The 23,222-nt window shown below is 39.8% G+C and overlaps 1 protein-coding gene and 1 long non-coding RNA gene across 6 annotated transcripts in view; one reads left to right on the top strand and one right to left on the bottom strand.

Annotated features, from left to right (window-relative positions):
- Window positions 1-7,109: 7,109 nt before the first annotated feature.
- LOC138743471 (uncharacterized) lies at window positions 7,110-11,300 on the top strand. Its single transcript, XR_011344913.1, has 4 exons — window positions 7,110-7,215; window positions 8,984-9,065; window positions 10,470-10,494; window positions 10,584-11,300. It is a non-coding gene; the product is annotated as an uncharacterized lncRNA (long non-coding RNA).
- A 784-nt stretch (window positions 11,301-12,084) lies between these two features.
- Window positions 12,085-23,222, bottom strand: part of LOC138743469 (pantothenate kinase 3) — a 39,286-nt gene continuing 28,148 nt past the window's right edge. For all 5 annotated transcript variants that reach the window (XM_069898892.1, XM_069898888.1, XM_069898893.1 and 2 more), the window contains one exon: window positions 12,085-22,102. In XM_069898892.1, coding sequence (XP_069754993.1) covers window positions 22,052-22,102 — 51 coding nt within the window. In that variant the 3' untranslated portion in view covers window positions 12,085-22,051. The remainder of the gene's footprint in view (window positions 22,103-23,222) is intronic.

The following is a 23,222-nucleotide window of genomic DNA, read 5'->3' as shown; positions in this document are numbered from 1 at the left end:
TTCTTCCTTCTTTCAGATCTTTTGGGGATTAATCCTGCCATTGTGCTCTAAGATTATCTGCTTCCTCCATATCCTCAGAGGTGTGATGGGAGTCTCCTGAACCCTTTCCATCTGCTCCATGAAGGGCATTTTCCTGAGGCTGGTCATGCAGGATAATGGCCCTATACTGAATTACAAGTCAGTTACACAATGCAATCATTAAATACTTTTTTAAAAATTGTGATCTATCATCACTGGCAAGGCCAGCGTTTATTGGCCATGTTGAACTTCCCTTGAGATTGCGGTGGTAAAAGTTGCCTCTGGAATCTTTCTGGTGAATGTTCTCTCACAGGATTTGAACCCAGTGAAAGTGCAAGATTGATTATGTATTTCCAACTCAGGATGCTAGTCAGAAGGGCTGCATACGGTGTTGTTCCCACACATCTGCTGCTTGTCCTTCTTGGTTATTGAGTTTGTGGGTTTGGAAGGTGCTTCCGGAGGAGCCTGGGTGCATTTGTTGATATTGTCTACTGCAGTCGCTCTTTGCCGATGGTGGAGATAATGAGCATTTAAGATGATGGATAGGATACTAATCCACTAGACTGTTCTGAATGGTGTCAAGCTTCTTGAGGGATGTTGGCACATGGACTTCAGGGTAAACTAATCAATTGCTGGTGGGAGGCAGAGGAAATTAATGGAGGGTTGTTTTTCAGATTGGAGGCCTTTGACTCTTTGTGTGGTACAGGGATCAGGGCCTCTGTTGTTTGCCATGTATATTAAGGATTTGGAAGAGAATGTAGGGAGCAGAATTAGTAAATTTGCAGATGATTCCAAAATTAATGTTCAAGTGGACAGTGAAGAGGGTTGTCTCAGATTACAACAGGTTATCAAGTGGGCAGATGCCACTTGCCTCAGACGAGTATAAAGTGATGCATATTAGGGAGTTCAACAAGGGAAGGGCCCTGGGGAGTGAGACCTTGGAATGAAAGTATATTGTTCTCTGAAAGTGGTCATATGGGTAGTTAGAGTGTTGAAGAAGGCTTTCATCAGCCAAGACATTGGAGGACTTGAATTAAAAAGATAGACTGGGTCTGTTGGAGCAAAGGAGGCTAGAGATGACATGATAGAGGTATACAAACTTGTCAGAGGCATGGGTAAATACGAGTCCGTTTCCCATGGTGGAGGTATCCAAAACTAGATGGTATAAGTTTAAGATGAGAAAGAGAGGAGATTTAAAAGGGATCTGAGCGGTAACTTTTTAATCATAATTGGAATGAGTTGGCAGAGGAAGAGTGGAAGCAGTAACAATATTTTTCAAGAGGCATCTGGGTATGTACTTGAATGAGTAGGGCACAGAGGAATGTAGAATTAATGCAGGCAAGTGAAATTAGTATAAATAGGCATAATGTTGTATATCATGGCTAATGTGATTTATGGTGTGAAAAAAAAAAAAAAAAATAGGCATAATGTTAGCTGACGGAATTGTGCTGCCAGACCGAGACCACTGCAAATTGGAGGAACAACATCTCGCATTCCACCTGGGTACCCTCCAACCAGATTGCATTAGCATCTAAGGTTTCGTTAGTCCCTTCTCTTATCCCTATGTCTCTTTCTCTTTCCCTTTCCCTCTGTCTCCTTTCCTCTAGCTCTGTATTCACAGAGCCAACCCCCTTTCCCCAATTAATTCTTACCCTTCCTCTCCTGACCTCGTTCAATAATCATCTTTTGCCTGTTGGCCTGTGCTCCTCCCCTGCCATTTTCTTCCCTCCTCCGTCACCCTTTTTGTTCAGCTTCCTGACTGCTTTTTGCTCATACCTTGAAGAAGGGCTCAGGCCCGAAAAGTCAGTAATATAAGTTTACCTCTGATGGATGCTGCACTGAGTTCAGCATGTGATATAATTTCAGGGTGTCAGATCAACTGTGAAGCGTGTTGGGAGAAATGAACAGTAGGTATTATCGGACTCTGGACTGATTACTGTTTAGTGTGGATGACTAAAAGAAACCCGACACCTATCAAAGCCTTTTTATAGGGGGGGCTTCTGCAGAAGCTTGAACTATTATTTGTGCTCACTCTTGTACATGGTACGTGCTGAGATACCCAAGGCAATGAACTTTGCAGTCAGGGTTGGAGGGGTGCCTTGTAGGAATTTCATGCTCGTCCTGTATTGGGTTAAACTTGAATGAGTAAACCATGCATAACCTTTCTGGAGGTCATTTTCTGGAGTTATCTACAAAATAACAATTTGCATTTTCCATCGATGTTTCTTGTTTTATTGAACAAAGGTCTAAACACATGTGGTTAATGTGGTGAGAAATGTCTTTGCAATTGTCAGCTTCATGGAACTTGTTTAGTGATGCTCCTATGGGGTAACTTCTAAACAAAAATGCTGGAAAAACTCAGCATCCACATGAACTAAAGGGTAAAAACACAGAAATGCTGGAAGAACTCAGTCGATCTCACAGTGTCCATAAGAAGCAAAGATTCATTACGGACATGTTGGGCCTGAGCCCTTCTTCAAGATATGAGTGAAAAGCAGACAGGCATCTGAATAAAAGAAATGGCAGGGGGAAGAGTACATACCAACAGACAAAAGGTGATGATTGGATATGGAGGAGAGGCCAGGAGAGAGGAAAGGTGATGGGGATGGGGGTTTTGGCTCTGAAAATGCAGAGCTGGGGTAAAGAAGGCAGGGAAAAAGGAAGAGAGGGAGAGTTAGAGCTACAGCAAAGGAGATATGGAGAAATATGTGGGGGTGGGTCACAAATGGAAATGGGAGAAGTCAATGTTAATGCTATCCATTGGAGGGTGCCCAGACGGAATATATGGAGTTGTTCCTCCAATTTGCAGGTGGTCTTCATCTGGCAGTTGATGAGACCATGGGCAGACATGTCAGTGTCATGGTTCATCGACGCCAAGAATAACCAGAAGATTCTTCAAGAAGTTTTAAACTTTTACTTGCAATCAAAGAACTAGTCGCTGACTGCCCACACAACACAGCGCATAGCCTTTTTTACATGTAGTCCTGACTTATTTACATTTCTGTACCCAATCATTCATAACCACATATCTCGACAGTATGTCATCCCTTGGCTCCCCACAATTATTTCCCACCCATTAATCTAATCATGTTTTGAACCACATGTTTCATCATCTCCTGCCACCTGCCACTTTATCTTCTACTCATTCACTGTGGCATAGTGTAGTAAATAAATAATAAATTGTTACTTTTGTAGCATAGTGTGTATAGTGTAGTAAATGTTGAATACATAGTAAATAATAAATTGATACATAGTAGTGGATTAATGAATACATAACAAATAGTACATAGTTCATGTGGTTTCTTTTCCATATCAGCATGGGGTTGGGAGAGGGAATTGAAATGGGTGGTCACTGGGAGATCCCTGCTAGTGGTCAGAGGCAATGTGTTGAATGATATGCAGGTGTAGCACCTCCTGTGGTCACATGGGTAGGTGCTAATGGGGCGATGGGTGGGGAAGGAGGAGAGGATGAGGAGTGAAGGAGAGAGCGGAGAGGGGAGGAACAGAGAAGATGTGTTTGGTGGTGGGGTCATGTAATCGTTGCTGGAAATAGTGGAGAATGGTATGTTGGATACAGAGGCTGGTAGGCTATAACGAGGGGAGCCCTGTCCTTGTTGCGCATGTCGGTGGAAGGAACCAGGGCAGATGTGCAGGTAATGGAGGATATGCGGGTGAGGACCATTTTGATGGTAGAGGAAATGCCACATTATTTTAAGAAGGAGGACATCTGTAATGATCTGGCATGGAAACCTCATCCTGAGGGCAGATGTGATGGAGGAATTGTGAGAAAGGGATTGAATCCTTACAGGGGACAGGATGTGAAGAGGTGTAGTTGAGGTAGCTGTGGGAGTTGGTGGGTTTGTGGAAGTTATCTATTGAGAATTTGTCTCCCAAGATGGAGCAGTGAGATTGAGAAAGGGGACAGTGTTGCTAGAGATGGATCAAATGAATTTGAGGTTGGGGTAAATGTTGGCAGCAAAGTTGATGAGCTCATCAAGGACCTTCAGCCATGGGCATGCTTAGTCAGGATAGATGCAGACAGGTTATAAAAGCAGCTCATATACACAGATGCCAAAGTAGCCATCCATGCAGCAGAGGAAATGTTGAGGGGCCTTGCCTGTGAAGGCTTGTAGCATGACTACTGCATGTGGCCAACAAAAAAAGCAAGCATAGCTGGGGCCCATGTGGTGACCTATGACTACCCCTTTGACCTGGAGAAAGGGGGATTAGTCAAAGGAGATTATTGAGGGTGAGGACAAAATTCTGCCAGCTGGAGGAGGGTGGTGGGGGAGGGGTACTGTTTGGGTCCATGATGAGCTCATTGAATTCATCAACTTGGTGTTTGGGGCCCTAATGAGGGAGGAGGTATTGGTGCAAGTGGAGCATCTCTTGTGGTCACAGGAGTAGGTCCCTAGGGGATGATTGGTTGGAAGGGAGGAGTGGACCAGGGGATCACGGAGCAAATGGTGTCTACGGAAGGCAGGGGGGGGGGCGGGGAGAGAAGGAAATATGTGTCTAGTGGTGGGATCACATGATGGAGAAGAATGTGTTGGATGCTGAGACTGGTGGGGTGAAAAGAGGTATCCTGTCCTTGTTGTGCGTGGGGGTGGAACGGGGCCAGGGCTGATATATGGGTAATGGAGGATATGTGGGTGAATCGTAGAGGTAAGGCCACATTGTTTGAAGAAGGAGGACATCTCTGATCAGCCCAATCCTTTGTAATTGGATTTGGACTTCCTAACCAACAAACCTCAATCTTTTAAGCTGGGCAATATTTTCTCTTCCATTCTTACCGCGAATACAGTGTGCCCCATGGTTGTGTATTGATCCCCCTTTTGTATTCCCTCTTTACTTCTGACTGTGTTCCTATGTACAGTGATCAAGTTCACAGATGACACCACGGTGGTAGGCCTGATTAAAAGGGACGATGAAATGGCCTATAGAGATGATGTTCAGTGCCTGGCCTTGTGGTGTGCCGATAACAACTTGACACTCAACACTCAGAAGACCAAGGAGATCATCGTGGACTTCAGGCGAGCCAGAAGCCAAACTCACATCCCGATTTACATTAATGAAGTGGTGGTGGCGCGTTTACTAGACTTTAAATTCCTTGACGCCCATATCTCTGGAGATCTCACTTGGTCCTTGAATTCTTCAATTCTGATTAAAAAGGCACAACAGGGTCTTTATGTTTTGAGGGGCACGAGGGAGATGCCCCCTGTCCCAGGATATGGTTGGATTTCTATAGATGCACAATGGAGAATGAGCTAACATATGGTATTTCGGCATGGTTTAGGAATTGTATTGCACAAGATCACAAGGCACTCCAGCAAATAGTGAAAAGTGCACAACGGATTATTGGAATCCAATTGCTTACCATTGAAAATATCTATCGGGAACGATGTCTGGGCAGGGTGAGTAACATGATCAAATGCAACAGACCCAAAACATGGACTATTCACTCTTCTCTAATCGGGCAGACGCTACAGGAGCCTCCGATCGTGCACCAGTAGTTTCAAGAAGAGCTTTTTTTTAAACAAAGCTGTGACAATGTTGATCACGGCACTGAGTGGTACTGCATTCATACTGTAAAATCAGTACTTTTTAACAGTTCATTGTAGAATAGCTTGTTGTTGGTTTTAACTGCACAAGTTTTATTGTAATGTATATAGCACTAATTTTTTTTAACTTCCAGTTGATGCTGATTGTATTTTATTTGCTGGTTTTCTGGTACAATGACAATTAAATGAATCATCACCATCTGATGATCTGGCATGGAATTCTTCATCCTGGTTGCAGACAGAGGAATTGAGAAAAGGGATTGGATCCTTACAGGGGACAGGATGTGAAGAGATGTAGCTGTGGGAGTTGGTGGGTTTATAGATGTCTGTCAAGAGTTTGTCTCCTTATTGCATCCAGTTCTCCTGTTGTGATCTCCTCTACATCGGAGAGACTGGACATAGACTTGGAGATCAATTTGTTGAGCATCTTGGCTCTGTCTGCCACATTGGCGTGGATCTCCCTGTGGCCTTCCATTTCAATTCTCCATCCCATTCCCTTCCTGACATGACTGTCATGCAGTGCCAAACTGAGACACCCATAAATTGGAGGAACAATACCTCATCTTCTGACTGGGCACCCTCTAACCGGATGGCATTAATAGCAACTTCTCTGGCTTTTGTTAAACCCTCCCCCCTCTTTCTCCATTGCCTTTCCCTTTCTCCATTCTGTCTACTTTCACACAAACATGATCAATTCTTACCTTGACTCTTATCATATCCATTTAACATCTTTTGTTGGTTTGGATTCCTCCCCCATTGTTTGAATTTCTGAAATTTCCTGCTTCTGGCTTATTCTGCTTATGCCTTGAAGAAGGGCCCAAAATGGTGGCAATACATCTTTGTCTCCTATAGACACTGAAAGGACCAGGTGAGTTCCTCCAGCATTTCATGTTTGACATTTATTTGTATATCTGAATAATTGTCCTACATATGTATTGCTGTTTGTATGTGTGTTATGTCTGGTTGTGTGTCTGCATGTTTTGCACCAAGGACCAGAGGATATTGTCAGGTAGTACTTGTGCAATCAGATGACGATAAACTTGAATTGTCTCTGGACCGGTTGATAGCTTTCACTGTGGAAATCTTAATGGAAATATAGTTGGTTCCCTGCATAATCCTACCTTTACCTCTTCCTCCACCAGTACCATGCCCTGCTCTTGGTGACGACTGCTTATCCTCCCAGGGAAAAATATCTGGTGTTCCTACATCTGGGTACTGGTTTGTACAGAAAGCCAGAAATCTTCAGCAGCTGTCACACCTCTCTGAGCAAACATAATTTTCTGAAGGTGTAAATGTAAATTCGTAAAGTCTATGACTACCTGCGCCATCTACTGGCTGGAGCTTTGATTGTCATGGGTGGAGATGCTGGAATCAGAATCCAGGTGGCAGATTTGCTTTAGAACATCATAAAAAATTTTTTGTCTTTTCAGAATTGTATTGAAAGTTATTTTTAGAATGAACCTTTGACAATAGTAAAGATTTGGAGCAGTGTTGTAAAGCCTTTGCTTTGTTATTTGCACTGAAGCTAATTATTTTCTTGTGATATCATCCAGAGTTGTATTCTTTATCTTCAGATCCTCAAGAAATACTGAACTCTGCAGACACGAATGATGGGATCAGCAATGCTAATGGAAAAGTGAGCGTATGTCAAAGGTTCAAACAGTGGATTTTTTTAGCAGATGTTTTGATGGATGCTGCAATAAATCCATCTCTCAACAAAGTATCAGTTATCCATTTGGTTAATTATATATTGACTTAATGGCAAAGGGAGTGTAAAGCTGAGTATGTATTTTTTTAAAGTCTGAAGAAATTCATTACAGATCTGTCCAGATATCACAATTCTTTTGAAAGCACTGGGATACTAGATTTTTTTTAAAAGCCACTAAATGGATTGCAACATTTATCAGAACTGATTTTGACATTTCAATCTAACTAGAAAATGTTCCTTTGAGGGAATAATATCAAGATAATTGATGTACTGCTGCATCAATAGACAGAAATGGAACTGAGGTTGGCCGTTTGCCCTTTGAGCCTGATGCAGGATTCAATAAAATTATAGCTATTCTTTTACCTTAATATTTTGAACAAATTCTCTAAAGCATTGACTGTACATCCACAATATTGTTGCATAAAGAATTACAAAGATTCACACCACCCTTTGAATTAAGAAATTTTGTCTTGTCTCCATACTGAATGCCTGCCCCTTTATTTTGAAACTGTGATCCTGGGTTCTAGTTGAAGGGGAATCACTGCACATAATCTATCATCCCATTATACCTCGTTTGAGTTAGATGAGATTTCCTCTCTTCCTTGCAAGTATAAACCCAGTCTGTTTAACAACCTCTCAAACAACAAACTGATTCTAATATAGGGAAACTTTGTTGCACCTCTTCATTTGCAAGAAATGTATCTCCTTCCTTAAATGTGGATACCAAATCTGTCCACAATATTCCAGATGTGGTCTCATATAATTGAAGCATCCAGGTGGCAAGATTTGCTTTGGAACATCATAAAAAAATGATTGAAGCACTCAAATCCTCGTCATTAAATGCCAAAATTTGCTGCTGCTTGTGGTCTGTCACCAATTTGGGTTCCTGAGATGTTGAAATAAATATAAGCAAAGACTTGAGTAAAATAAATGACTGGTCATAGCAAATGCAATTCTGAACCTGCTTTTAACAATGGTCAAAACAGAAATTCTACTCACCTATTTAAGTGATTAATATGAGGAAGTTGAAAGGAACCAGGATGCTTCACCATAATTGTTTCAAATATGACCTCCTCTGTTGTGAAAAGCTTCATAACCTACCTGGTGTTGACCCACATTCTAGCAATGCTAGACATTAGTGAATTGCTCACTCTCAGCTGGATTGTTCTGTTTGTAACATGACCGTACATTCAAAGGAATCATTTCAGTCTATTTATTATGCTTGGTATTGATGTCAGGATTTGGAATCCTCCTGAAGACATTTGCAATTAAAATTGGGATAAATTGGATTTCTGTCAATCATTAATGAATGATAAATTCAAATTCTAGTTATATTTTCAGGCCTTTGACAATAACACACATGAGGCTGCTGAACTGTGGTATGGGAAAGGCATGAGCATGGATAGAAGATTGGCTGACTAGTGGATGGCAAAATAGGGGCCTTTTCTGCCTGGCTTCTGGTTACAAGTGGTGTTGGGTCTGCTACTTTTCACCTCGTACAAATGATTTGTATATTGGAATTATGGCTTTGTGGCTAAGTTTGTGGATGATGCAAAGATAGGTTGAGGGGAAGGTAGTAGGGAGGTTTATTTAATTGACTTGAAATGTGACCTCATTTTCCTGTTGAACATTTCCATTTTTTCCTGTTCTCATTTCACATACACATTCTCTGAAGTGAACTGTTCTTTCATTTTAGCACGGAAACACAAAACTTTATCTTGCCCTTGGTTTTCTGCTCATCTCTTTGACTGGAATGGCTCCAATGATCTTGAAGAAATGTAAGTGATAAAGTATGTAATTTGAATGTGTGGGTATCCCAGGGTTATGATTAATCATCCTCATTTAGGAAACTAATATTAATTGGTATTAAAAAGTTTGCAGCCACAGTTAAAATCATATAACCATTGAGGCATTGATAGAGCATATAAGAGAGATTCTCCATTGCAGAGCTGTCTGAGGCCAGGGAGCATAGGTTTAGGGTGAGCAGTAAGAGATTAGAGGGAATTGGAGAAAGAATATTTTCACCCAATCTGAAATGACAGGTACCCTCATAACGCTTAAGAGTATTTGACTTGCCAGATCACAGTTGGCTATAGCCTAGATACAAGTAAATGGTTTTAAATAGATAATTACAAAATGGTGTCGGCGTGCGATGGCTTTCTGTGGGCTGCAGAACCCCCATGCTACCTTTCCTGTCAAATACTCAGCTTCCGAGAATAAGTGGTGATTCTGTCTCGCCTGCAAGAAAAAGAATCTCGTTTGTATGCAATGTCACGTACCTACTCTTGACAATAAATCTGAAATCTTAAGTTACTTGACGGATAGCATAAACTTAATGGTCTGAAGACCCTGCTTGTGTTGTGTGACTCAAAAATATGAGAGCAGTATAGGGCTGCCCTCAGTGTTAATTCTTGTTAAATTTATGACTGTGTCAGGCCAATACTCAATATTTAAAGATTTCTGATGAATGCAGGTTATATGGCTGTGATCATTTCTAACTTCCTACCCTCTAGATTTCACCAATTCTTCCATGCTTGTCAGGTGAAGATGTGGTAGACTCAAGAGTAAAAGTAATCTCATGAATTATGTATGAATACGATAGTAATTTCAAAATTTGATCAAATGTTGCTGTAGACAAACAGCAAAGCTTGAGGCATTTCCACACTTCTTAAAATTCCATGGAAATTGGAAATAGTCCAGGCAGATGAAGGACTGGCAATGTAAAGCTCCATTCAAGAGGAGTAAATCAGTTATCTAAGGGAACAGCTCCCAAAAATCAGTAGTAAGTTGTGGGAAGAATGTAATTCAAACAAAAGATTCAATTAGATAGGTAATCAGCAAGTGCACTCCACCAAATTTATCAGAAAAATAGCACAATGACAAAAAATTGTTTTAAATTTTGCTGAAAAATTTTATCTAGGTGATTCAGTAGTGGGTGATAATTGAGAGATGGATTTTAAAATTAAACATGCTATCATCCTTCCTTACAATTTTATTGGTGTTTTCAGGCACCAATACCGTAGAATCTTTATTTTACTTCCCCAACATTGATAATTCAAAAAGTGAAAGAATTTGTGACTTATAATAGTTTCTTAAAGAAAAGGTGTTATATATATAATCGCTCGCTTATTGTGTTGAATGCTGCTCTTTTGACATTTCTAAATATATCTTTGTCTTTTTAGTGAATGATTACATAAAGGAGCACAAGTAAGAATAAATATTTTTTATCACCAATTTTAATAGAAATGCTGATATATTTATATTCTTGTATATTAATTACTTATTTGCACCCACAGTTCAAACAGAGCTGTTGAGCAACATATGCAGCAAACCAAGACAAGAAAATATATATCAAGTTTCTGAATGAACTACTTTTGCAATGGCTGACAGCATTGATTAATTCATGGCTTCAGAATGTTGCATCACCTACTTATCGATTAAACAGGGATAAGAAAATACATCAATTATTTGTGAATGGCTGAATTATATTATTTATTAAATGTATATTGCCTTCATATACAGGCTAATTAATCATTGAATCCATTTATCAACAGTTTCTCATACTAGTACCACCTGTTGTTGCGCTTTGTGAAGAAAGTACAAAAATGGCAACTTACCCTTTGTATGAGAAGTGCAACCAGCTTCAGCTCTTGAATGCCCAGCTATAATTTGTAATTCTTCCATTCAGGAAGAATTTCATCATACTGATGGGATCACAAAGAAATTTTATGCAACTTCATCCCTAACATACAAATCAAAATTTCTTTTGAACGCAAACTGCAATAATGGCTTACTTCGGTGGAAGACTAAATTGCAGAGAATGTAGGTATTTCACAATTGCATCTATTCCAGCTACCTGGACTATGCCATAGTTGCCCTGCTTCCATTTTCTTAGTTATTTCTGAACCTAACGTTAAGCTTCAAATGTATTCTTTCCATACTTGTATTTATTGAGATTCTATCAAATAGTAGTATGATAGAATATTTTTGTAGATGATGTTGGCTTCCATTTTGCAAACATTGTAAAAAAAAAGTTCTACTTTCCATCTACTGTATCATACAAGACAATTATTTTACATCTACATTTACACCTTATTTGATCTCAGCTAATATTCTGTCCAATCTGGTTGTCTTCATGGTCAATTGAGGTAAATTAGGTTTCAAGACATGCCACTTTACTGCCATTATCAGGGGATTTAACTATTCGTATCTTGATATTCCTTTGGAACTTATTTTAAATGCTGATATATTAAATATTCAAAGAAGCAAGAGAAAATTTTGCTGGGGTCCTGGCCGACATTTCTGAATCTTTGCAACAGACGAGGAACCAGAAGGCTGGAAGGTGCCTTTTTTTAAAAAAAGTGTTGCACAGAGCAGTGCTGGGTCCCATATTGTTAATACACATGAATGATTTGGATGAGAATGTAGGAGGTTATTTAAGGTTACAACAGGATCTTGAGCAACTGGAAAAGTATCAAAAGAATGGCAGACAAGTACAAAATGATGATTTTGGGAAGTTAAACTAAGGCAGGTCCTATCCACAGAATGGGAGGGTATGTTGTACAACAGGGAGACCAAGAGCACGTATATAGATCTTGAAAGTGGTGAAACAGGTAGCCAAGGTGATGAAGAAGGTGTTTTTGGCATGCTTGCCTTTATTGATCAGAGTAGAAGACTTGGAACATCATGTAACAGCTGTATAGGATGCTCGTATGATCGCACATGCACATTGTGTGCAATCCTGAATTTAGTTTCAAATGTACTAAGATACAGAAAATGAAATTGTAATCAGTGAGATTAAAGTTGAAGATGAGTTTTATTTTATCAAGCACAAAGGAAGTACAATGCAACTTGCAAACAAGAACAGAGATCTGACCATGCAACAGGTAATACAACAAACTGTAGCTTAACGGTTGATGGGAATGATACTGATACAAGTTTTGGCCTTTAGAAGTTTTGTGAAGGAAAATAAAAACCATCTTTTAAGAACAACACCTCACAGTAATAACAAAAATATATACACAGAACAAACACACTGGTACAGCAAGGCAATGAATCATATAGCACATGTAATCTAAATTCAGTTTGGCAAAAAAATTACATTATTTACATCTGCTTCTAATAAATGTTAAACAATAATCTACAACTCGTCATATCAATTTCTGTACAAATATTCAGTGTTTTAGTTATACTAGGTCATTTAAACAGCACCGTCACCCAGCACACTCATTCACCTAAAGTTCCAGAATTACAATGAAATCATGTATAAAAAATTTCATGTAATCTTCATTTTTTTTCTTAGCAGTGACCAATTTATTGATGCTTTAGATTGACAATTTCACAGTGCTGGTGACTACCTCAATAATTGCATGAGTTAACCAATAAGGTCAAGCTGATGTTTTGTGGAATGCTCAGTACCTGCAACTTCCCCCAGTTGAGAAAAAAAAATATTCCTGGACTGAAATCTTTCAAAAATGAGATCCTGAAGCTCTAAACTGTTAAGGGATCTGAACAATTTTAACTTGAGACTTTACTGCACTTATCCTGAGCTAGATTTCTGGAAATTTCCCCCCCCCCCAAAAAAAAACCCCAGAAAATTTTAATTGGCTGCCATGAGGTGTTGCTGTACTTGGGAATCTTCAAAATGGCAACTCCCGCATACTGAACTTGTATATGTTTGGTTTCATTCAGACTTCAATTGTTACTTCACAACAAAGGCAGCATCTTCTCGTGTGCCATTTAATTTGCTATGAAATTAAAACGTTCCATTATTCTGGTTTTATCGAGTTGATTTCAATCCCTACTCTTGCCAGAATTTAAAACCAGCCAACCCAGTTTCCCATGGGAAAGCAAGACAGTAAGTTTTCAAAAGCGTAATCTTGAAATCAGAAACCTTTTTAAATTTTGAAAACTTTTATTTAGCTCATCAGATTCACCTTGTAGAAGATGAAAATAGGCAAATCATGGAACTTAGTCTCTGATGCTCTGCCCTCCAAGTTTTAGTTTTTGGGATTTCAATGGAATCGCAAAATGATCACCAAGACCCAATGATACAGAAAATGATTCAAGTGTCTTTTTAACAGAAAGTGTCTGCTCAATGATGGATGTGAACAGGAAATTGTTAAAATGTTCAGCCATAATCCTGAAATTTTATCCTTAAAAAGGTATACATGATAAACTTGGCAATTGATAAAACTTCCTATTAATATTATACTATTATACCATGAATTTTAACCTATTTGTCCAGGGGTGGCGACAGAGGAATAAAATTATTGGGTTACTCTTACCTGTTGCCTTAAAACATCATAATTTTGGTAGCACCAAAGATTCGTTTAATATCTACAATTCAATTAGTTATCAGCTTTTAGAATGGATAATTTTTATCCCAACATAGCCACTTGTATTTTATACCCTTCTTCAGTTGGTAGTTTGTGAAATTTAGCACATAAAACACAATCCTTGCACTCTAACTAAAAAAAAACAGAACAGATGATTTATAGTTGAATAGTTAAAATTACAGCGTACTTAAGCATGGAATAAAGGTGAGATTGAACTATATTCATGAATATCTCCCAAGTTTAAAAAAAAACAATTTAAGGACAGAACTTGTTGTAAATTAGGACAGGAAACAATACTCTGATGTTTTCTCAAATCATATCTTTAAATGTAACGGATTGGAGGTAAGAGCATCACAATTGTCAAGCGCATCAGGAAATAGTTGCATTATTCAGACCCTTTCAAATGGAAAATTATAAATGAGCTCCAACAATGGATCAACTACTTCATTCATAATCCTGAACTAATAATAACTAAATTTCATTTACCACAGGTTGAATTTAAATCCTGGTTGAAATTCAAAGAATCTGAATTTAAAAAAAAACTAGCAACCTATACATTTAAAACATGTGCTGGATAATCTGGTCTAAACAATACTCATCAAATAATTAATCAGATCACGTAGGTTCTCATTTCAATCTGATCATTCTCACATTAAGGTTCTCTTTTCGATTATGTGGGTCAGAACTTGCACCAATAAAAGCAACTTTCTTATTATCTGCTATTCCATCTCACCTTGGCATACTTTTTAATCAGGGCATTTCTAAAAAAAATTTGGGAAGTTGTGTAACTTTGAAATGCATCCCATGACCTCCAAAAAACCCTTTAAATTGTACAGCATAATCAATTGACAAAGTTAGATATAAAATCTACCAATTTCTCCTGGTGATGGAAGTTTTCTATTTAAACCTGTTGACAGCATTACATGAACCTTCACAAAGAAGAAGCAACTTCACTAAGAAGAAGGAAAATAGGGAACAAAATGGCAGCACTGACAGAGCAGCTGTAACAGCAGCGCTGCTGCTGGTGGCACAGATCCACGGAGAGCAAGGAGTGGTCCTGCAGGGTCCAACAGCCCAGTCATCTGCTATCAGCTCCACACAGGCTTTGAACGGAACGTTCAAAGAACAGATGATGGTTTTATTTAAAAAATCCCATGATTGGAGGGTCTGTGCCTAAGATGGCGGCGCCTCTGATCTGCAGCAGTCACAAGGGGTTGCAGGCTCCAAGGGAGCAGAGGACTGGCGCAGGGCACCAGAAAATGGGGAGATCACCCTTCCTTCCCTCCCCATCTGAGAACGAGCAGAGGAGACGAGACAACCCATGGGATGGTGACCACGGCGGCGGTCCATTGAGGGAAAGACCCATGCATGTGGTGGGCTGCTGGAGACTGGCTCAAACTGGCTAAATGAGTACCAGATATTGGGACTGGGATGCGAGAGGGTGCCGAAGGGTTCCTGACTGGGTCGCAGGTTCAGATCTGGAGCTCGGGTTGCCAATAGTTTGGACTGGACTCTATTGCTGTGGAGTCTGAGGTAGCAATGGAGGCGAATCTATGGACTGTCAGCAACTCGAGGGAAAACTCTCTTTTGTTTTATGTGCTGTGATTTACTCCAAGAAGAAAAGTTTTCATATGTTTTACTCATATAAATGTCTGCAGATGTCATGATTGAAGTACAAACACAATGCCAGAGAAACTCATTTACACCGAGTATTATCCAGGTTGACCCCTTGTTTCCACATGCTCCTGCCCCACTGAACCAGTGTAGTCTTACATTGACTCCATTTTTTTCTCCCTGTATCGTGATACCTCATGAGGTATCTCTTCAATAGCTTCCAACTCCCTGAACTTTCACTATGGACGTCCAATCTCTCTACACCTCCATCCTCCTTAAAGATGATCACAAAGCCCTTAGTTTCTATCCTAACCAGAGGTCTAACCAGATTCCCTCCACCAGCAACCTCCTCCTCCTTCTGGTAGAACTTGTTCTCACCCTCAATGACTTCCCATTTGACTCACACTTCCTCCGACAAAGGAGTAGCCACGAGTACCCAGATGGGTCCCAGCTTTGCCTGCCTTTTTGTTAGTTTTATGAGCTACATTGACAAGGCTCCCCAAATCTTCCTCTGCTATATTGACGACTACATTGGTTTTGTCTCATGCATTCGGGATGAACTTGTCAACTTTATCTGCCTTACTGCTAATGTTCACCCTGACCTCAAATTCATGATCTATCTCTGGTGACACACATCCCTTTCTTAATCTCTTTATCTCCATTTCAGGTGACAAAACTACCAACTCCCACAACCACCAACTATACTTCTTCACACCCAGTCCACTGCAAGGATTCTATTCCCTTCTCTCAATTCCTACATCTCCATCGATTCTGCTCCCAAGATGAGGTCTTCTAATATGGATCATCTGAAATGCCCTGTTTCTTCCACAAATGTGACATCCCCTCCACCACTATCAACTTAGTCCTTGTGCGCATCTCCTCCCATTTCTTGCTCATCTGCCCTGGCCTCCTCTTCCGCTAGACGGAACTAAAACAGGATTCCTTTTGTCATCACCTATCACACCACCAGCCTGCACATCCAACATATATCCTCTGCAATTTCCATCACCTTCAACATGATCCCACCACCAGACACATCTACCTCTTTCCTCCCCTCTCCGCCTTCCAATAGGGACCACACCCCCCCATGACTCCCTCGTCCAGTCATCCCTTCACACCAATCGCCCCCTTGGCATCTTTCCTTGCGGCCACAGGAAGTGCCCCACTTGCGCCCACACCTCCTCCCTCACCACCATTCAAGGCCCCAAAACGTCCTTCCAAGTGAAGCAACATTTCACTTGTGAATCTGCAGGAGTCATTCACTGCATCGGGTGCTCCCATTGTGGATTTCTCTATTTTGGAGAGACTGGAGATCATTTCACTGAGCACCTTTGCTCTATTCACATCAATGACGGGAATCTCCCAGTGGCCAACCAATTCAATTCCACCCTTGTCTGCACTGACATGTCTGTCCATGGCATCAGGCACTGCTCAAAGAAAGCCAAGAGCAATACTTAATATTTAACTACTCCCCGTTCTCCCACTCTTCCCTATCCCTCTGTCTTCTTTCCTCCAACAAAATCTCATTGACTGAGTTTAGCAAATGACAACAGCTCATATCACGGAACAATGAAATATTTAACATACAAGCTATATTTTCAAATCACAGGAGGGAGTTTTGCTTGGGCTTGTTACTTTTTGAAGCCCATAAACATACCTGAACCCTCTATGTACATATGTTTGGGGAGCCATCATAAAGATGTAATAGTTAAAGATGCATGTTGACCAGTCATACTAATCAAACTATTTTAATGCATTTATGATGCATTATAAAAATGGATTTATCATTTCCACATGCGAAGTCCAGGTTTGATTTTCTTGCATAATGAAATGGCTAAAGGTTACATAGGTTTAGTCACTCCACCCTCATAATTTCTTAGCTCATGTTTTACAGAATTGTTTAACCATGTAGTTAATTGTAAGCTACAATTAGCAAGTGAATTACATACTCTTTAATTTCATCACTGCCTCGCAATAAAATTCAGGACATTAACCATTGTTGCTTTGCAAGATGACAGCTAGCAGATTTAGTTTTAGGGCCAAAGTAGAAATCTTCCACAAAAGTTTTCTTTGAGTATAAATACGGTTTTAAAATACTATAATGAACCTCCTGTGGTGATACACCTGGACCAGAGTTGGTGGAGAGCATCAGCTTAAAGTCCCACAGTTTTTTGGTTTTAAAAAGTTTAAAAAAAAAATGAATATGGACACATGAATTGATAATGGCTCTGGTCTGTGTAAATGTCCCCAATGATAGGAAATGCAGTTACAGCAAATTTAAAAGTATACTTACCATGATAACAGCCAGGTGCAAGGAAGGGCCACATACAGACAAAACACAGACAGGAGGCATTTCTCAGAGGTAATGTAAAACCAGTGTTCAAAATAAATTAGTCTGCATTGCTATTAAAATTGCGAATTAGAGTGAAAGAGAAAAAAAGAATGCAGAAATTAAGAAATCAATATTGTTTAAAATTCACACATTTTTGAAGCATAATTTATGGCAAATCTGAGATCTTAATTTCTTCCCTGATAAGAATAGATTCTACTTAGTTATTTGTTAAACAGGTAATTCAGGAAACAACTGAATTTTTATAACTGTTCTACCCACTGATTTCTATGAAAAGATGAAATTTTAATATGATGCAGATATTTAAAAGAAAAATCTTGGTGATTTGAACATTACAGTAATTGCAGAAGGACCAAAAGAGAAGTGAATGACACGAGGAAACAAAACTACCCAATTCCTTCAAGGAAACAGGGGCCACCTGCTCTGCCTTAGTCTTCTGACTACTGAAACTTCCATAGGCACATGGATACTTTAGATTTTGTGTATAATATGCACAGAGCATATTTTGGTATTATCCACTGCATTAGAGGTTGAGTTTTTACAGTAACTACACATTTTTCAAACCTAATGAATATGCTGTGCATTGCAATACATTTAAAGAGTGCTATTAAGCTAAGATGTATGTGAATTAATCTCTATCACACCATATTTTCACTGTGCCAATGCAAATTTTGCTAGCACGATACTAAAGGAATACAATCAGAGAGGGGAAGTTTCTCACTGGACTGCCAGCAGCTTCAGAAGCTAGTTCAAAAGGGAATTAGATGATGTAATGGGAAGAACAAAACAGAAATAGGTACAATAGATCAAATGGTTTTGTTCTAAATTATAAAGGCACGTCAAAATGTGTACAATTTTAGATCTGAGTATACAATGTCCAGTTCAGTACAACTTCATTTTGAATATCACAGATCATTGCATAATCCAGAATACATTTTAAAATTTCTTACTTTGGATTTCATGTATTGTATTTTAATTTCTGCTAACTTTTCCATTTCAAATGGAGAAATGCTTCTCACACGTTTAAAATAATTGAAGGATGAGTAGCAAGAAAAACAGTTGAGTGAATTGAATCCTTACTCTGATCTGAATTTAAAATGTATCCATTTGAAAAAAAATTGCAGCAAGCTATTCAGGCCAAGAACAAAATTCTAATGAATGGAATGCAGAAAGAGTTCTCTGGATCATCAATTATTGATATTCTTATTTTATTAGTAGTCCTGACAACAAATTTAATAATCCAGATTAATTATAAAAAGTGACTGCAAAACAAATAGTTATAGAAAGCTAAATGTGATTTGTATAGTATGAAACCTGCTATTCCTTACTGATCTGATTCATGTCAATTGATGTAGTTGACTCTTAACAGCTCTCTGAAATGGAAAGAAAGAATGCAGCAGGGTAACTTTGGATGGGCAGTAAATGATGTAAGGGCTGCTGACAAACACTAATTAAAATAAGTAATTTGCTCTAAATATTTAAAGTAACACCCTTTGCAAGTTGCAAACAAAATATTTTGCATTAGACATTGCTGCTATTGGTCAAAGCTTCAATTCACTGCATGTCTACATTTTTAATTAAAATATTGTTTTTTTAAAAAATCTACAATCCCATAATTTACATATTCATAACAAATTTTGGAGCCTTCTAACAGTTGATCTAAATCCTATCAACTTACCGCAAAGGATTGGTTCAGGTGCTTAGCTGCACCCATGGGAGAATAATGGATAGATTACATTCAGGTAAACCCTTAATCTGGACTTGGAAAGAGTAAAGGGGAGATAACCAGCAGAATGAGGTGAGGGAGCAGGGGTTGGATTGACAGTTGGGGTTAGGGAAGAGTGGAAATAGCAGCAGAGAAAGAGGCATCAAGCCATCAAGCATCTATTGGATGATCAGCAGATGGAGGAGGTGGGGAAGAAAGAAACTGGACAGTAGGGCTGGGGATGATAGGGCTTTGGAAGAAGTGGGTGTGCAAGGGTAGGGATGGATGAGAGGATCTGTGGAGTTTTCGCTTTTATCAGGATTGAACCTTTGTCACCATTTTCATCTTTCCTCACTCCATTTATCAATTAAACCCTCCTCACCTGGATCTACCCATTACAGAGTTCTCCATTCCTCTTCATACTGTCCATCTCCCCACCACTCTTTCAGCTCAGATGAAGGGTCTAAACTATCTATTTCCCTGCACAGCTGCTACCTGGCCACTAAATTCCTCCAGCAGTTTGGTTTTGCTCTAGATCAGGGCCTCCCAAACTTTTTAGCTCATGGAACCCTTTTGGGGAGCACTTGGAAATGGCAGAATGCCAATAATCAATTACAGTTTAAAAGACTGGTATGTACATAAGCCCAGTAAGAAAGTAAATAAACTCACCAATAGCAGATTAACTACCACCTAGGCTCTAGCCTGATCTCTTTAGTAAAGGCACCCCCTGACCTTGCCCTGCCATGGGCGCAGGCTACCGCCAGCACTCCTCACTCCATGCCACGGCCCAAGCCACCCCTCACTCCCCACTAAAAGCCTGTTCACCTGGGTGTCACTCACTACTGGCCTTTATTTAGCTGTACTGGCCACCGGTCAGACACCGCCGGCTGTGCACCCCTCCCGTTGTTCACTTATTGCAGATGACAGGCTGGACACCTTGTACACAATGCAGATCTTCATGCCACCACTGCCAGCTCCCAGAGACCAGCATGTGTGTCACCCTGGCAACAGCATAGCACTTACTCTGGCCCATCTTCAACAGCTTCACCAGCACAGAATCGGAGTGCTGGGAGAACTTCGCGCATGTTCAAGTCACTTCCGAGTCGAGTCGCGACTGTGCCCTCGGCTCCTTTGGTAGAGATAAGGTGCATTCTCACCATGAAACTGGCTGCTGCGTTGTTTGATGTTCTCCAATGTTTGCCCCAGTCACTTTTCAAAAGATTAAGCATCCCAGTTTTCCTGAGTCTTGTTTGGGTCCCCCTCTCCTCCCCCACCTCCGGCTGCCATCTTTATCTTTCCCCCAAAACAAATTGAATTAAAGACAGGTAAAAAATAATTTAACGAAAAACAGGTAGATTGTTATTACTCCCTGTCTTCTTCCGCGGAACCCAGTTTGAGAAACGCTGCTCTAGATTCCACCAACTACAGGCCCCTATTAACTATTTGGTCGGTTTCCTCTGTCGGCAGTTCAAAGAGGCTCCAGTTTAGGGAACTGCGGAAGGGTTCAAATTTCAAGAAATTTCTGAAAATAAGTGCTGTGATATATACATATGGCTACAGGTAAGAGTTTATGGTCGTGTTTTTCCAATTGATGGTCTCTTTTTTTAGAGATTAGAAGAGACGATGAATAATTGGCACTTAATCATTGCATAAGTGATGGACTGACAATAGCAGTCAATTAGCAGAATACACACACAATGAGGCCACATTAAATACTGTTCACATCTATTGGTAACTGACATGATTTCCAACATCTCCAGCAATTAATGTATGTCAGTCACAAATCTCCATACATCAATACCGAAGGCAGTAGCCTGAGATTATCGCACCCTCCAGAAAACAAAAGATTAAATAACATTTTCTAAAAAAAATCATAAATATATTAAAACTAACATCAAAGAACTAACTTCAAGGGAGTGTTCTGATGTGCTTGTTTAGATGAGTAGCATAAAACCTGCTCAGATTCTGCTCCGATGGTGTATGGACCACATGGTCAGATAATCCACATTCAGTAGTGAATATCTTCAACAAAATGTACAATTTTAAATGTGGTAAAAAGTTATATACAATATTAGTTTTCCTCATTTTCTGTAAGGATGTTACATTGTGCAGCTTTAGCTGATGCAGGCTTAAGGCGTTTTAGAGATCGAAATATTTCTAGTAATTTCTCAAAGGTAGAATTCTATCCCTCCCTTATAAAATACAAATTTCCCAAATAAAATTAACAACTAATTTAGAAAATAAATAAAAGCCACTTTAGGTGAAAACACGGTGTCATCAGGTGGACCTCTCTGGGAAGATGGTGGGGGGGGGGGGTCACAATTTAATCGCCAACATTGAATCTGACATCGAAAAAATGTGTTCATATTTTCTCTAGAATTATTCCTAAAGAAAATTATGATTTAAAAATTGGGATTATTATTTGCAGGGGATTAAGGTTCTCTGAAGACTATTTGAATAGGTTAAAGAGTAATCCAAGATTAGACTCATAAATCCAGATAATTTGTTAAGTATTTAGCAACATTGTAATGAGAAACGAAACTGCCGTTAAATGCCCAAAACAATGGACCCAAATGAAACACTAAGATTTTTTACAATTCAAGTAGAAACAATACTTCAGTAATACAAACCAGCCTGAAGTGTGGCTCAACTGTGTTACATAGTTTCACCAGGCTTTCCTCCCTGGATAAATGTATTTGTTTTCCCATTTCCAATTCACTGTGCACATTTCTTCTGGGATGTTGAATACTTCAAGTTCTAAGTGGAATTGAGAAGTCCAAGCAGCGCACCTACTGCTCCAAAGTAACCCTGCAGTTCAAAAATAAAGCAAGACAATGGTCGAACTTCATTGCAGTAAAACTTGTCATTGAAAACTTAATTTTCTTATAAAGACTGCGGTTTGCAAAAATTATGAATTGTTGTGCCCAGCTAGTTTCTTCTCCAATCACTGAATGGTAAGGAGAAGAAAGTTTGAATCCTCTGGTGACTTTATTAATAAAAGGACCTCTGGTGCATCTTGCTTTCATTCTTTCACTGCACCATTCGCCAGGATTGTAAAGCAGTGCAGCTTATAGAGCCTAATTACTCCAAAGACGAATCCTGATTTCGGGTACAGTCTGTGTGGAATTTGCACACTTTCCCTGTGACTGTGGGGGGGGGGGGGGGGGGGATTGATCTGGGTATCCTGGTTTCCTCCCTATCTCGGTTGTTGGGTTGATAGATTAATTGACTACTGCAATTTGTCCTTTGTGTAGGCAAGTGGAAGATTCTGGGGTGAGAATGTGGGAAAAGCACATGATGGTCAGAGCAGAATCAGTGGGCTGACAGGTTCATTTCCTGATGTACAACTATTGTATATGCTTGCATCATAGTCCAGTTTTGGGGACCAATTTTCCAGGCGAAATTGGGGGGTGGGGGGGGGGGGGAAAGAAAAAAAAAACTTTTATATGGATATTATTTTTGACCGCAATAAGTATTCAAGGCTTCAGAAGCTTGGATGGCCAGGACCATCCACGTAGGAAATGTTGGGAGCTCCAGTGGGTGGGCGACCAAGGCAAGGGTTTGCGGTCAGGGCCTTTGGAAGATCAAATGGGCGGGTGGTCGGGGGCTAAGATGAGGATCTGTGGTCGGGACGTCGGGAATTTAGATGAGGTCAAAAATGGGGGGGGGGGGGGGGGAAGATGGTGGACTTTTACATGGAATATGAAGTATGCGATTTTTGGGCCAAATAAAAAAGGGTAAAATTGCTTTTACACAGGATTGACTAATACAGGAGTATAATGGTATGATATTCTATTTTAATATTTCATGCCACACATTTTCTCTGGTCACAAACTTCTATACATTTATATCATTATGGTTCAACCACAATATCTTGCTTTCTCCCACAAACTCGGTGTAGTTCAATTAACCTTGTTAAACAAGAAAG

Source organism: Narcine bancroftii, chromosome 9 (genome assembly GCF_036971445.1).
Source record: "Narcine bancroftii isolate sNarBan1 chromosome 9, sNarBan1.hap1, whole genome shotgun sequence".
NCBI lineage: Eukaryota > Metazoa > Chordata > Chondrichthyes > Torpediniformes > Narcinidae > Narcine > Narcine bancroftii.
Note: the sequence above shows the minus strand (reverse complement) of the source record. Positions and strands in the feature narration are given on the sequence as shown.